Source organism: Acinonyx jubatus, chromosome A3 (assembly GCF_027475565.1).
Source record: "Acinonyx jubatus isolate Ajub_Pintada_27869175 chromosome A3, VMU_Ajub_asm_v1.0, whole genome shotgun sequence".
In the NCBI taxonomy this organism is placed as follows: Eukaryota; Metazoa; Chordata; class Mammalia; order Carnivora; family Felidae; genus Acinonyx; species Acinonyx jubatus.
Genome location: NC_069388.1, coordinates 73,210,196 through 73,227,574, shown reverse-complemented (window position 1 = coordinate 73,227,574; position 17,379 = coordinate 73,210,196). Strand labels below are relative to the sequence as shown.

The window sequence follows — 17,379 nt, the reverse complement described above, 5'->3', positions numbered from 1 at the left end:
AATAAATCATGATCTATTTGAAGATTATTGTCTAAACTTGAACCAAATTTATTTTTTTTTCAATATAACTTGAACCAGATTTAAATATCCCTCCCAAAGAATGAAAGGAAGTGACATCTATCAGTGGGAAGCAAGTATATTAATTGTTCTGTTTTGTTTTGATTTTGTAATTGGAGACCTAACAATGTGACTGATTTCAAAAGCCTATGCCTTTTTCTCTTCTTTTTCCTTTCTTTTCCCAATCCAATTTGAAACTCCAGTATCTTAATTACCTAAGCCAAATATTGATCTGATGAAGGCAAATAGTATCAAGATGACTAACTACTAGCCCCAAATATCCCAATGTGCATTTATATTCCAGAATGCACTTGTTCACTCAGGTGACTCTGATGGATAGAATGGGCGTCACTAGACTGAGCAAAGTTCCTTCCCAGTCTAGACCACAGTGACTCTTCTAGTCATAAACCCTCTAGGAACAACAACTCTTCTTTTTAATGTACCAGTTGCTCAGGCCAGCACCATGGTCATATAAGGCAGAGGAGATGATAGTGCTACTTCAGGCACAGGGACTGTGACCTGAGACCCAGATGGTTCCAACCATCTGTAAGGGGCTGGGGAATTTGTCATGGTCTAGTACACATGATCTTCAAGCTTCTGAACACAGCCTGAGAAATTTAAGCATTTCAGGTGCCTGAGAGGCTCACCACTAAAACTACACAATTCCTCTTGGAAAGAGACGCTTATCCAGTTGGCATAGAGTTTCGGGTATCCAAAAGAATTCACAGCAGACCACATCACCGAGTTGGTGAACTCAACATTAGTCCCGACATGCCAGCTATGACAATAAGAACTGCTTGATCTCTCTACACACTCAAAGCAGAAGACACTCAATTTCAGATTTGATATTTTTTCTTCAGATAGCTTTTTTCTGCTGCCCAAGACCCATCTCTCTCTGATGTTACAGACATTATCACCCCACAAACCAAATGCCTCTAGCCACAATGCTTCTACATCATCTCTCAAGCAGACCATAGATTCATCATTTACCCTAAGTTTTCTCACACTGAAAGCTCTTTTTTCTTTCCTATATTACCAAACACCTACAAATTATCTCCATGTAGTTTACCCCACAAACTCATTATGAACTCCAAAGGAGAGGTCCACAATTAGACAAAACTGTTTAAACAAAGTACATGTTTTTTAAAGACATGGGGACTTCAAAAATGGTCTGTTCTTTCTGAGCCCTAGTTGGGCATGAGTGTCCTTACCTCTGCAGTGTCCAAGTTATTGGTGACCCCCACTGATGGCATATTGTGGACTTACAAGTACAGGCAGCCTGAAGGCAAATGGACTCAACTTTTCCTAGAAGAGGAAGGTCAAGGAGGCACAATGTTCCTGATGCTCAAAAGAAACAAACTGTATCTTAAAACAAAACACTAAAAAGTAGAAAAATGGGGGAAATGTATTTATAGTAAAATGCTAGCATGCAAAATGAATCAACCTTTCTCATTGTGTTGTACTGACAATCCCACTCCTCCATTTTTCCTTTTCATATCCCTCTAGACTTGAGACCAATGCTTCCCATTGGTTTTCTAGACCAGCATCTCAGTCTCTCCTGGAAACTTGTTAGAAATGCAAACGCCTGGGTCTCATCTTAGACCCACTGAACCAGATACTTTGGGCATAAGGGCTAGTGATGGGTATTTTAAGGAGTCCTCCATATGGTTCTGAGGCTCACTTAAGGTTGATACACTGCTTTATTCTTTTTTTTTTTTTAATGTTTATTCATTTTTGAAAGACAGAGAGAGACAGAACACAAGCAGGGCTGGGGTGGAGAGAGAGGAGGACACAGAATCCGAAGCAGGCTCCGGGCTCTGAGCTGTCAGCACAGAGCCCGACGTGGGGCTCGAACTCACAGACCGCGAGATCATGACCTGAGCCGAAGCCGGACGCTCAACTGACTGAGCCACCCAGGCGCCCCGGTTGATACACTGCTTTAAGGCATCTTCCAAGCATCCCCCCACTTTCAACTCAAGTTGTATTTGACAGTCCCTTTCTTCATCCACAACGAGGTACTGTCTACTCTTTGAGCAACTCACAGGGTCCTTACAAGCAAGAAATACCATAACAGTTTATATTCAGGGAACAGGATACTAGGAACAGATTTTTATTTACCCCTTAGGGATATATATATACACATATACATCTATATATACATACATATATATGACATATATATACACATATATATGACTTATATATACACACATACATACATATGTGTGTATATATATACACACATATATGTGTGTATATATACATATATTTATATTTATTTATAAATAAATATTAAAGGCAGGCCATAAGAGGACAATACCAAGCTTTACTCACACCACAGTTTTGGGAGATAAAAAATAGCTTATATTAGTTTTGACTCACCACAAATAAGTTTTTTTAAGAAATTAAATACCTGTTATTTAACCTGTAGTTGAATCCCACGTGAACAAGCGACTCTTGACTTTTATTTTAGCACTTCCATCACAATTAATTTAAATTGTACAATTTTAGAAGCTCATTTATTCTTCTAAATGTTCTCCAAATATTTAAGAATCTGATAGTAAACACTGTTTTCTTTATTGCAATTTCCTTCTCTCTACCTTTTCCTACCATGTTTGTAACTTGTGGGCTCATCTCTCAGCCAGCAAAGTGTCTCATGCCCAGAAACACCCAGAAACATTGAGAGCCCTTTTTGCTACCCAATGAGTGAGGAAAGGTCACTTGGAAAAGGCAATGGACTCAGAACTCAAAGAGGATGGGTGAGATTCAAATTGAGAAAGGTGATAAAGGATAAAACAAAGTTCAAAGGAAGGCCTGAGCCTTCAGCAGGGAAATCTGGTCCAGATATAGGTCTTGAGCTCAATATACTGAATTAGTATCATTAGTAATCTGAGCAGAAGATGAGCCTAGCTGCTTAAAACTCTGCTCCAACGCAACCTTTTTCCTTCCCTAGATAAGCACAGGCTGGTTGAGACTGCAAGGAGATAGATAGGTCTCATTCTCTCCATTTCTCATTTTCTAGGTAATTACTATCTTTTACCAATTTATTTCTAAGAATTGCTTTGGCCATTTTCAAATAGAGAATGTTGTTCTACTGGGTCCTATCCAATTTTTCTATGAATGCTTTGAAAGGAAAAGGGCTGGTCCAAAAGTTAGACTTTGGGTTGATCTGGAGACCTTGGACACATAATTGTGATATTTTGGTCTGGGTGATGTCGAAGGAGACAATGTTCTCTGACATACAAAAAAGGAGCTTTTCTATCTTTACTGGACATGATCTCTAAATGCCTATCATTCATCAGATGGCTAAAGACTAAGCCTGATGAATGTTTTATTCTCCTGTAACAAAAAAAAAAAACTGAGTATTCATAATAAAAACTATAGTTTGCAAATGTCGTTTACTAACAACAGTACAACCTTATAATAAAAGATTAAGAAATGAACAATGTCTTTTCTTTTCTCAACCTTCCAAGAATAATACAAAGATGTTCACGTTTGTTTTTGCTCCCTTAGAGTTCTGAAATGATTCAAACGTCTACCTAGTTTATAGTCCCCCCACCTGAATACCAGCATAAATATTGAGAGGAGAGTCTGTTTACCTTTGATTTATTTAGAATATTAATTGTTGGTCTCTAGTACCATAGTATTGCATACGTGACCCCAAATATTTTTGTCTGATATAAGAGAAAAACCATTAAAGAAAGACCACTAGCAGAGTACCCAGTAGAGATACAAAGTCAAACAAATCTCATTTCCTATTTTACTTAACAAACAAGTAAACATTTTACAGAGGCAAAAGTTATTGTTCCCTTGGATGGCATGGGCAAGCTACATATTCAGGGAGGGATGCATTTATATAATGTGTGGTTAGAGGTTAATCAATATTTCATTTCTATTTCGAGGCAACCAAATGCTCACATAGGTTGTTTGGTTGTCCTTTGCATTTTATTAGTTAAGTGAAATTAATTTATTTCACAAATATTTATTAAGTGCCTACAGCAGTTCTTGTTACATAGTAGGCATTTAGTGACTATTGATGCAGACAATATTTTTTGAGAATTTGCTATATGCAGACTCAGTACTAAGTTTCTTGGCTGAAATGATTCATAAGCAGAGATGGAAATTTCTTCCTCTCAGAGCCCTGAGTCTATGACTATGAAATCATTTGCATACCAAGCATCTTTGACCTCTTCCTTCCTCTACCCCTAGCCATTCCCGCCACTGCTAATGAGACAAGTAATCTAAGAGCTTGAGCAATGTGCCCGTAAATCCATCTCTAAGGCTCTGCTCAACAGTATGACCTCCCTTGGGCCCACTGCAGGAAAATATGCACCCTTTGAAACCTGAACCATCCATTACCATAGAAAAGTACATGCATCAAATGCCCACAGCAAAGTCTGTCAGTCACTGGCTCATCCTCTATAGTAATTCCAATCATTGATACCATAGCAGTTTGCTAAAAAGAGTAGACTGATCAAAAGCTACTGCTCAAATAGCTCCTGTACTACTGGGGAGCTTAGAGATGAAAATCACCTGGTACTCCCCTCCAGGATCTCCCCACCTGGGGGCCTTCTCTGACACCCTCACCCCTCTTCTGTAGCAGGAACCCCTTTGTTCTTTGTGCCTCCTTCCTATACTTTGAAAAACTCTCAGTAATGCCAATAATCACATTCTACTAAAATTATTTGTTTGCATACTTTTTTTAAATTTTTTTTTATGTTTTTATTTATTTTTGAAGGAGAGAGAGAGACAGCATGAGCGGGGGAGGAACAGAGAGAGAGGGAGGAACAGAGAGAGAGGGAGACACAGAATTTGAGGCAGGCTCCAGGCTCTAAGCTGTCAGCACAGAGCCTGATGCAGGGCTCAAACTCACAAACTGTAAGATCATGACCTGAGCTGAAGTCGGACGCTTAACCGACTGAGCCACCCAGGTGCCCCTGTTTGCATACTTCTTGAGAACGGGAACTCTGGCTTCTTCATCTCTGAAGCTTCAACACCTTACATGGACGGCAGTGAATAAATGATTTTCAAGTAGATTTTCTTTGTTCTTAATGAGTCACTGAACAAATACCATTTAATCATAGTCCACAAGCTATACAAACACTGGAAGCATCTATTCAACCTGCTGTCTGCCCACCTCACAGTCCTAAAAGGTCCTTGCCATAGTTCATCATGATAGCTTAAAAAATATTTTGCCCAAATATGTTATTAAAAAAATCACACAATTTTTGAACAAGTGTGATCTTGCATATCTAGTACAAATCCCTTCATTTCATAGATGAGGAATCTGAGATTCCCAAGAAGTTAGGTCCAAGCCAGTGAATAAGAGAGAAAGAATAAACCCCAAGTCTCCTTCCTTCCTGCCCAGTGTTTGGTTCACCAGTCCACAATCTAGATTCAGTTTGTTGAGGTTCCACTTCTTCCAATGCTCATGAGGGAGGTTTGAGGAGGGGCCTTGAAGTTGAACTGGATTCAGAAAGAGGGAGACAACCTCCACCAGCTGCTCTATTTTTTTTCCTCCCCAGACACACAAACACAGACCAAAATGCTGTCTTCATACAAGAAATGAGAAAGAGAAGAAATGATGGAACTCTACATAACATGCAGCTAATGAGATAGAAGGAGACCCTGTAGGACGGTTTCAGATTTATATCTAGGATCGTGATAGGCGGTCCCTAGGTCAGATGTTCTGTAGTAGTTGAACTCTAGGATTAGAGTCTTTGGGTCTGCCCTGGTCTGAATCTCCATTCCTGAGATGGACTAAAATGTGAATAGCACATGACTTTAGAATCAAAGGAGAAGGCTACACTTCCTGAAGCTTTCTTTTATCAGGCAGTGCTTTATCTACTAACTCACCAAATGCCCATTGAGCATGTGCGAAACATCAGGCACAGAGCTGAGTATTGTGGGTACAAATATGAATGAAACAGAATCCCTGCTCTCAGGGTACTCACTGGCTATGTTATCTCTGAACCAAGAACTCTTCCTTACATACACACAATCACCTGCACACGTACACCCACACCAATACCCCCACCACACACACTGTATTAGAAACACATGAGCACCTCTGTCACAACTCAGGATTTGACACTCGGTAGGTACTGGCATAGTACCACCCAGACCCTGAACTTACTGTCTCATGACTAATACGATTTAGGCTTCCCCATATCTTTTGTCCTATGTCCTCAAAACAAAAGGCAATAGTGTCGAATGTTGAAGGTTTATAGATTGTGACATCACTAAGGCACAAATGGACATTGCTTAAGAGCAAAATAGAATTTGAGCAGCAAAATCACTTAGGCAAAAAAAAAAAAAAAAAAAAGGACAAATTAATTCTCTTATCAAACCTTCCTCTCAGATAGAATAAATGTGGTAGATTGAATGAAGAGTTACTTCTCTTCAAGTACCAATCTGTGATTTGGAAGATACAATTAGTGCTATATTTTCAATAGTTGCAGACAGAGGTTGAAGAATGTTTTACAATGTTAAGCAATTCATGTTACTCTTAAATTTATCTTTATGTAGGTCTAAACATAATATGTGTAAAGAAAAATAAAAACTCTATATTTTAGCCTCCATGTGAATTTTCAACATTGGAATCATGAGTAGTTTTATGTTTATAAAAATGCTCAGAATTTAAAAGTAAATTTTAAATGCCACTTTTATTTAAGAATTGTTATATTTGTAAATTACAATTTACAAATTGTATTTTTAACTTACTTTTAATAAATCTTGAATTTAAGTGTAACTTTTAAGACATAAATGAATTTAATGTTTTTATTTTTTAATTTAATTTAGATTTTTGACAAAATATAATCAATTGTACACTTTTGAGTACAAATATATTTTGCTTTTAATCCTTTAGCTCATTTCTATAAATAGCATTTAAATCATGAACAGTATTAGGTATAACAATATAAGTAGTGATTTTGCTAAAATAAAGAGAAAAGGATATCTGACAGAATAAATTGATAAAACAACAATTGATAAAACATGTATGTATTTTATTACTCATCCAAACATCATTAGCCCATACCATAATACCAAGGCATGCACAATAATTAAATTTAGTCATCTTTAACATTTGCCAACTTTCTATCATGTAAAAAACATGGCTTTACCCACATTATTTTTTATTTCTCATGACAAAGGTACATAGCAGACAGTAGAAAGAAAGAACATATTTAGCAGTATGTTAGTCTCTTATCCTGGGTGCTGAAGTGTTAGGGGTGGCCAGTGTCTGAGTCACCAAAAGTTAACATAAAACAACTGAAGCCAATAAGGTATGTATAGGAAAATAAGCCGTTTCCATCTTCTTAAAGTCAGAATTTGTTTCTTCTTGAATGCTGTCAGTCTCAGGTGGAATCACACGGGTACATGAGTCCATGGAGACGGTTTCCACCTACGGAGCCAGCATCAAGAAAGACCGATTTGGCTTTGCCAAATGTTCCTGAAAGGACTGTTCTGTGTGGATGGAGTTTTGCCTGTGTGCAAAGTACAAAGGATGCAAAAATAGCAAAGGGAATTTTCAGGTTCAGAAGCCCTGCCAGGGGCTGCCATGTCCCAACAGTACTGAGGCTTAAAGCCAATCAGCTTTGCAATTCCCTGCTTGGCTGGAAGGTCTTTGTGGGTCTGGCTCAGTGCAGGGTATTCACAATGGTCTAAGCAAGGCTATGGTGAAACATGATTCTGCTATGTTTAGTTTTCACTTCAGAGCCCTTGGAGAGAGATGCACTAATCTTTCATTTATACATTAATGTCTAGCTCTTTCTGTACATTTTGTCAATCTTTAGATACGTTTTTTGACTTCATTTAATCTTCCAAAACCACGTTACTCTTGGATTTTATCTTACTCCTCATAAATTCACACTGGTTTTTTGTTTTGTTTTGTTTTGTTTTTTAGTATAGTTGACACACAATGATACATTAGTAAACAAAATTATTAAAGTCCGGTAAATCTTCTCTTTTTGGCAATTTTTACAGTTATTTTGAAGTTGGCTAACATTTCTCTCATTCATCACAGAGCTGCCTGCCTGTGTCTATCTTTACATCTTAATCACCTTTCACTAGAAAAAGGTCTCAAATTATCAGGCACCCATTGACCTTAAAAACTTTTAGATAAACAAACAAAAGATGAAGAGAGTGACAGCATGATGAGAAGGAAATCCTATTCAAATAGTTCAAGCGACACCCTCCCCCATGCTACCTCTCCCTCTACTCCACCCAAAGAACACAGGACTGAGTAAGCCTGAGCTGGGAGCCTTGAATCTTCCATGTCCTGGGCACTGAATATGATTTCAGTATTTAAAGATATACGTTTTTCAGGCATTATCCCTAAATGCAAGCTAGCCACACGTGGGACTCAACTGCAGAAGCAGCATTCTGTCCCAGAGTTGGAGAATGGCCTATGCTGTGTTTTGAAGACAACACGTTGGTCTCCAAAATGTTGCCTTCCTTAGTGATTTTTCTAGTTATGATTTTTACCTATACTCATAACCAACTTTAGAAGTAAACCTTTATGTAAGTTATGAATTGTAGTTTCCTGTTTGGCCCCATCTGCCTGTAGGTTCTTAGTGAATAGCATCTTATGTTTTTAAAAAATTTTTTAAGTTTATTTATTTATTTTGAGAGAGCGCGTGCGCGCGCGCGCGCACACACACACACACACACACACACACACACAAGGTGGGGGGTGGGCAGAGAGAAGGAAAGACAGAATCCCAATCAGGCTCTTCACCATCAGTGCAGAGCCCAATGCAGGGCTCAAACTCACCAACTGTGAGATCATGACCTGAGCCAAGATCAAGAGTCAGACATTTAACCAACTGTGCCACCCAGGCACCCCAAATAACATCTATGTTTGATTCACCCTTGGTATCACCTGCAGCTCCAACACAGTGCCTTGAACTGAAAGGTGTTAGAGAAATTGTTTTGAATGAATAAGTTAAAAAATTAATTTCCAAGTATGGAGAAGTGTGGTCCTCTAGTGGCTTCTAATCCATGTAATAGGGTGGTCACAAAATGGTTACTGCCACATTGATACTAGCTGTTTCTAAGATACTATTTAAAACAGCATTTCTCAAAGTGTGGTTAACCAAATCACCTGCTTCAGAATTATTTACAAGTAAATGTGTGGGCTCCATCCCATGTCTCTTGGTTCAGTGAGGACCAGAGCCTGCATTTCCTCATGTTTTCCGTGTGATTCTGGTGCACTCCAAAGTTACAGAACCAATGTACAGGTGTCTCTTAGCAGTGTCTGGGCATTAGAATCACCCAGGAAGATTTTGCTAAGTAACAAAACCTAGCCCACCCCAGATTCATCGATCAGAATCTCTGGGATGGGCTTGGCCATCGCCCTGTCTTTAAAGCTTTTAATGTGCACTCAGGGCTGAGACTCACAGGTTCAGATGCTTCTCTCCCATCTCAGCCCACTTACAATCAGCTACATTCAGCAAACACTGGGCACTGGAAAGAATGGGAAAGGATCAAAGACAATAAAACAAATGTCAGTGTGTGTGGGAAAGCTAAACTTTGGGCAAACTGCCTGGCAGCACAAGCTTCTAAAAGCAGTCAGTGTCATAGTCAAAATCACTGGCTCTCACCAAGCAGTAAGACAGTGACATTTGATGGGGGCACCATAAAGAGGTTCTTTGCTACCTTATGTTGTGTTACCTAAAATAACTCAATTGAATCCATGAAACTACTCCTAGGATTGGCCTATGATAACTCCTCACTGGAATTAGAAGAGAGGATGAATTAATCTATTGTGTTTTTTAAAAATATTTTTTAATGTTTATTTATTTTTGAGAGAGGGAGAGAGATAGAACGTGAGTGGGGGAGGGACAGAGAGAAAGGGAGACACAGAATCTGAAGCAGCCTCCAGGCTCTGAGCTGTCAGCACAGAGCCCGTCTCAGGGCTTGAACTCACAGACTGTGAGATCATGACCTGAGCCGAAGTAGGACGCTTAACTGACTGAGCCACCCAGGCGCCCCTTAACCTCTTGTTTCAAAAAACAAATATTTGACTGTTATCTGGGAAAAAAAAAAAAGTCTGAGATGCCCAGGTGGCTCAGTTGGTTAAGCATCCGACTCTACTTTGTCTCAGGTCATGATCTCATGGTTCAGTTCATGAGCTTGAGCCCCGCATAAGGCTCAGCACTGTCAGATTTTAAATTTTAAAAATTTAATATTTTTTATTAAAAATATATTTTATTAAAAATATATATAAATTTTTATTTTATTAAATATATATTTATATTATATACATATATATATATATAACCTTTTAAATACCTTTTAAAAAGTCTATTTTGCATAAGCCATTTATAAAAAACTATTGTGGGGCGCCTGGGTGGCTCAGTCGGTTAAGCATCCGACTTCGGCTCAGGTCATGATCTCGCAGTCCATGAGTTCGAGCCCCACGTCGGGCTCTGTGCTGACCGCTCAGAGCCTGCAGCCTGTTTCAGATTCTGTGTCTCCCTCTCTCTCTGACCCTTCCCCGTTCATGCTCTGTCTCTCTGTCTCAAAAATAAATAAATGTTAAAAAAAATTTATAAAAAACTATTGCTATTGTCTCCTATGAGCCCTCTATGCTACATGCAGGAAGAGTACTTTTGTTCTTAATTTAGAGATAGTAAAATCTGGATGGAAAAGATCGAGTAGCTTCTCCAAGGCCACATACTTAGGAAATGTAAGAAGCAGGACATAACTCAGATTTGGATTCTGATCCAAATCCAATTTTTTCCCTCATTTATTCACATTCATCAATTTTATCCTTCCCCTAAAAGAAGAAATGGAATTTAGATTGTATGGGAAAATCTCACCTACCTGTAGCTTTCCTATGATACTTACTACTTCCTGCTTTATTTGTTGTAATAATTTGAGAGCTAGATCTCTCTTACGGTTCTACCTAAGAGGGATTGTATGTGTTTGATTCATCTTTATATTGTCCACCATGCCTAGCTCTGAACAATGCTGCGTAGTCAGTGTTTCTTAATTAGATTAAAGTAAGATATAGTTTAAATTTAAAATTATAAAATGTTTAACCAAAGAGCAAACATCATCCCTGTAATCACTAACTGACATGATCTTTTCCAGAACATCCCTCTGTCTTCCTCTTAGAGTAGCATTACAACCAACACCATTACTAACCTTGCTGCCGTCAGCCCAAATCTTAACCAAAGATGGGACTTATATACCAGGACTCAATCACGGCTTAAGAAATCGATGTTTTAGGGGCACCTGGTTCAGTCGTTCAAGTGTCTTGACTCTTAATTTCAGCTCAGGTCATGATCTTATGGTTCATGGGATTGAGCCCTGCATGGGGCTTTGCACCAACAGTGTGGAGCCTGCCTGGGAGTCTCTCTTTTCTTCTCTTTCTGCCCTTCTCCTGTTCACGTGCACATGAGCTCTCTATTAAAATAAATTAAAAAAAAAAGAAATCAATGTTATAATTCCAGGCCAAAATATTTATTTTCAAGCCTAAATGTCCATAAACTGATGAGTGGGTAAAGAAATTGTGGTTTGTATGAACAATGGAATACGACGTGGCAATGAGAAAGAATGAAATATGGCCTTTTGTAGCAACGTGGATGGAACTGGAGAGTGTTATGCTAAGTGAAATAAGTCATACAGAGAAAGACAGATACCATATGTTTTCACTCTTATGTGGATCCTGAGAAACTTAACAGAAACCCATGGGTGAGGGGAAGGAAAAAAAAAAAAAGAGGTTAGAGTGGGAGAGAGCCAAAGCATAAGAGACTCTTAAAACCTGAGAACAAACTGAGGGCTGATGGGGGATGGGAGGGAGGGGGGGTGGGTGATGGGTATTGAAGAGGGCATCTTTTGGGGTGAGCACTGGGTGTTGTACGCAAACCAATTTGACAATAATTTTCATGTTTAAAAAAATAAAAAATAAATAAATAAAATATTATTTATTTTCTTTTTATACTTCAAGTTTACTGATGTATAACTGGCAAAACTGAAATATATTTAAAGTGAACAACATGATGATTTGATACACATATGCATTGCAAAAGGATTCTCAACATTGAGTCAATACATGCATCACTACAGATACTTCTTTTTTGTGTAACACTTAAGTTCTACTCTCTTAGCAAATTTCAATTATATAATACAGTATCATCAACTGTAGCCACCATGCTATACATTAGATCCTTAGACCTATTCATCTTATAACTGAAAGTTTGTACCCTTTTACCAGCCTCTCCCTATTTCTCTCCTCCTCCCCAGTCTCAGACAATCATCATTCTACTGTCTTGTTAAATTTGACTTCTTTTTTATTTTAAAATTCCACATGTAAGCAATACCATGCAGTATTTGTCTTTCTCAATCTGACTTCTTTCACTTAGCATAATGCCCTCCAGGTTCATCCATATTGTTGCATGTGGCAGGATTTCCTTCTTTTTTTTTAAGGTGAAGTAATACTACATTGTGTGTATGTACCACATTTTCTTTATCCATGTATCCATCAATGGATAAACAACTTGCTTCCATACCTTGGCTATTGTGAATAATGCTGCAGTAAACATAGAAGTACAGATATCTCTTTGAGAGAGTGATTGCATTTACTTTGGACATACAGCCAGAAGCAAGATTGCTGAATCAAATGGTAGTTCTATTTTTTTTTATTTCCTGAGAATCTTCACACTGTTTTCCATAGTGGCTCAGTTTACATTCCCACCAACAGTACACAGGTGTTCTCTTCTTCACAGAAGATCTTCACAGAATCTTCACCAATTCTGATGTAGAATCTTCACCAACAGTTCTTATCCCTTGCCTCCTTGACAAAAGACATTCTAATAAGGGTGAGTTGACACCTCATCATGGTTTTAATTTGCATTTCCCTGATGATTAGTGATGTTGTGCACCTGTTGGTCACTTATAGGTCTTTTTTAGAAAAATGTCTAGTGAGGTCCTATGCCCATTTTAAAAATTGGATTGTTTTTTTTTTTCCTATTGAATTATATGAGTTCTTTGTATATTTTAGATAACCTTTATCAGATGGGTTTGCAGATTATTTTCACCCATTCCAGAGGTTGCCTTTTCATTTTGTTTATGGCTTCCTTTGCTGTGCAGAAGCTTTTGAGTTTGGGGTAGTCCTGCTTACTTATTTTTGCTTTTGTTGCCCTTTGCTTTTGGTATTAAATTAAAAAACTCATTGCCAAGACCAATGTCAAAGAGCTTACTTCCCTGTTTCCTTCTAGTTTTATGGTTTCAGATCTGTGTTCAACTCTTTAATCCATTTTCGGTGGATTTTTGTGTATGGTGTAAAATAGAGTTTCATTCTTTTGCATTTGGACATCCAGTTTTCCCAGCACCATTTATTGAAGACTATTTTTCCCATCATTTAAATTTGGCTCCTTTGTCAAAGATCACATGATCATATATGCACGAGTTTATTTCTGGGGTCTCCATTCCGTTCCAATGACTATATGTCTGTCTTTGTGTCAATACCCTTGCCACTTTTATTCAACATAGTTTTGGAAGTCCTAGCTAGAGCAATTAGGTAAGAAAAAGAAATAAAAAGGCATCCAAATTGGAAAGGAAGAAGTGACACTGTCACTATTTGTAGATGACATGATATTATATATATATATAAAGCCCTAAAGTCTCCACCAAAAATTCTTAAAAGTAATGAATGAATTCAGTAAAGTTGTAGGATACAAAATCAATACAAAAAATCTGGTGGATTTCTATACACTAATGACAAACTATCAGAAAGAGAAATTTAAGAAAATTCCATTTACAATTACATCTGTTTCTTGATTTGAGTACTAGGTACAGAATGTGCTCACTTTGTAAAAATTTATTGGGCACTTTATTTATATTAAACAAATAAAAACTTTACTTAAAAGGAAGATACTGTTGGCACATTTAACTAGTAGTGTACTGATTCAAACAAGCTTCTAACTGGTAGGAGTTGGGGAGTGATTTCTCCCCAAAGGATTTTAATAGCAATATTTTACATCAAGTTAGAATTCAGGTGCTCACAGTGTGTTTCTTTGATTTGCAGTTTTTATACATTCACACCACGTATTAGTCTGGCTTTTTGCCTAATAGAGTCTGTTGATGTTATACAACCTTAGTCCTATCATTGTTCCCACCCACCCACCAAATATTTTTCGGAGATCTTTAAGGGCATGGAAAGAATCTCTGTCTGTAGAGAGAGGGTCTTGGTTCTTTGTACCTAGGCAGCCAAGAGAGGCATGTTAGGAGGAGACGCATCAACAACATTGATGGTCTTTGCTTCGAAACCTCCTTTTAGTCTATGCCACCATTACCCTCTAGAACTATCACTGGCAAGGGCATATATTTCATAAAAAGCTCTTCAGCTTTCTCCAGGCACCACAAAGTGATTTCAAAATGGACAAATAAAAGAGTTCTTCCAAGAGCACATAAATAACATTCCTATTCCAGTGGGTCTTGGATCCACCTCCCATCACTTCTGTTTCCCCACTTGGCTGCCACACACAAACTTAGTCTCCAGACTTCCCAAGGCATCATTTTAATCAACTGTCTCTGTCTCTCCTTCCCACACTAACTCTTTAAGGAAACAATTCTTACACTTGAGAATGGAGGAAACAACCTCCTCAACAAGCTTGAAACTCCTTTTAGAAATGGCCAGCCAATTTGACAATAAATTATATTTAATAAAAAAATAAAAAAATAAAACAAAATAAAACTGTTATCAATGATTAACTCTACAAAGTAAGACTGGGAACAGAAATTTTTAGCTTTCATTGCACATTCATTTTTCTGTACTATTTTAACTGTTTACCATGTAACAGTATTTTTCAAAAGTTAATTAAAACAAGTTTACCATAAATTACAAAAAAAAAGAAAGAAAGAAATGACCAGCAGCAACACATGCTCCTATTTCAGTAAATACCCCAAACTCCTTGGCCCTATATAGTGATTTTCAAAATCCAGTAAACTCACATGTTGTATTTAAAGGCCCTATCAGGGACTGTACTCTGTCCCCAGACAACTCTGGAGTTGCAGTCATTGAGTCTCTTTTATTGATGAAATGAGGTCCCATTTCCAGGACTTAGGATAATAATGCCTGCAATGGGCCAATGCAATACCAGCAATCTTTGCAGCTCCATTAATCTCAACTGGTGTCTTAATTCTAAGCACGTTATGAGATCACATACATGGAAAGGGTACTCCAATTTTAAAACAGAACTTTCATGCACTTTAGAGTAAATGCTTCCTCTCTAGGTTACCTGCTGGGGGAAATCTTTATAGTTTAGGCATCTATTTTCCCTTTTGATATCAATGTTTGCCAGTAAATCAAGAATTGGGGAGCTCCCAATACAATGTATTGAATCTGGAAAATACTTTTACCTCCCCTCATTTCTCAAACTAATTGAAATGACAGTTAAAATACTAAATATAAATAAATAAATAAATAAATAAATAAATACTCTAAGAAGTGAAGAATAGAACATATGTGGGCCAAAGATATAAAAAACTTTTTTGAGGATGAATGCATATGAGATTACACTCATGGTTAAACAGAAGAGAAGAAAAGGTACTAAGAGTACAAGAGGAGGATCAAGAGAAGCTACAATGAAGGTGAGAGGTGTTATTTCACAAGATGACCCCTGGACCTGAGCAGACACTAATGCAGCTGACTGAAAAATTTGTGGGTTGGCTTTTGGGTGGTGCATAATGAAGAAAGTTTATGTTCCTGATGTCAATAAGAAAAATTAAAGGAAACTAGAAATTCAGGAAAAATAAAATGGTATATAAAAATTCATGGCTAAAATATGAAGCATGATTATAATAAATTTACAGAGTCTAAGAAAAGAAAATCTTGAACTTGGAACCTAAAATATTCTACACTTCAAGCAGACTTGATTTAAGAACATAAGTTACATCTCTACAGTCACACTCTGGTTCTGAAGTAAATAATATCAAGCAATAGTATAATATTGTCAATGATGTTTATTTCTTTTTGGTTTTCAGAATCAATATATAGGCAAAAGCATGGAAGACTTAATTAAAATTACCACTCAGAATGTAAATGCTTTAAATTTGGAAATGTAAAAATGATAGAATTGACCAGCAGTAGAGCAATTGAGAAGAGATGAGAGGAAGTGTAGGTGTGATCAACTCTACCATATTTCATATTATGGCTATGTCTGAGATTGATGGAACAAGAAATAAAAGCCAAATACATAATTGAAAGTATAACCAATAGGAGGGCAAAAAGCAAAGAAAGAAAAAGAAAAAAATGGGAGAATGAAAAAGAAAGAGGGCTGGTGAATGTGAGCTGAGATAGATATTTTCCTACAGTAGAGCTACAAGACAAACTTGAACTTATAAGCTAAAAAATAGATATTTAAAGTTCTATAAAAGTGATAACCATTGGAAGAGCTAAAAACAGAAAATATTGTGGGTGGTCGCCTCTTGGGAATAGGGCTATGTCTAAAGGAAAGAGACATACTTTTCATTTTGCATTCTCACCTTTGACTGAAGTTTTACTTCCATAAGCACACACTTTTAACATTCTCATTAGTATCCTGACTTATAACATCCCAAGTTCTCTACCTTTTCAACTTTCTTTTTTTTTTTTATTTTTAAATTTTTGTTGTTAATGTTTATTCACTTTTTGAGAGACAAAGACAGAGTGTGAGCAGGGCAGGGGGCAGAGAGAGGGAGACACAGAATCAGAAGCAGGCTCCAGGCTCTGAGCTGTCAGCACAGAGTCCAACGCGGGGCTGGAACTCACCAGCTGTGAGATCATGACCTGAGCTGAAGTCGGGCGCTTAACCGACTGAGCCACCCAGGCACCCCTACCTTTTTTAACTTTCTAATCCTCAACCAGTGAGGCAATGACTCCATACCATGATCAAAGCCTAACAGCAGGGTTACATTTTCATGGTTTTCAGCTTTAAGGTCAGTAGCCACCTCACTGGCACTCTCCAAGTCTGGCATGTATTACCTTGTACACTGTAAAAGCAGATACTTCTGAACTGTCTCCAACAGCATGCTTGTCTTTCCTGCCAGAATCACCAATTTTCTATGAATGTCATCTTATCTTACAACCAAGCATCATAAATCTCTCAGTAGGTCTCTTCAATAAGGTGTGCTGATTAAATCCAAGGATTTCTCATTTTGGAACTACCGGAAAAGAAAAAGCTGCCAGAACTGAAATCCTGATAAGACATTCCAACTATGAGCTCTAGCAGAGGGTACTGATTACACTTTGGAGCACTTGCAATCTTAGATACTTCTAGATTCTAACGACAAAGATGGAAATCCTAGAAATATTCCCTTTGCCCACTTTAA

At 37.6% G+C, this 17,379-nt stretch overlaps 1 protein-coding gene across 1 annotated transcript in view; it reads right to left on the bottom strand.

The window, feature by feature from the left end:
- Nucleotides 1–17,025, bottom strand: part of LOC106976767 (uncharacterized) — a 90,007-nt gene extending 72,982 nt beyond the window's left edge. Inside the window, exons 1-2 of the mRNA XM_053201384.1 lie at nucleotides 16,935–17,025; nucleotides 1,269–1,362 (exon numbers count right to left, since the gene is read on the bottom strand). Coding sequence (XP_053057359.1) covers nucleotides 1,269–1,362; nucleotides 16,935–17,025 — 185 coding nt within the window. The remainder of the gene's footprint in view (nucleotides 1–1,268; nucleotides 1,363–16,934) is intronic.
- Nucleotides 17,026–17,379: the final 354 nt, after the last annotated feature.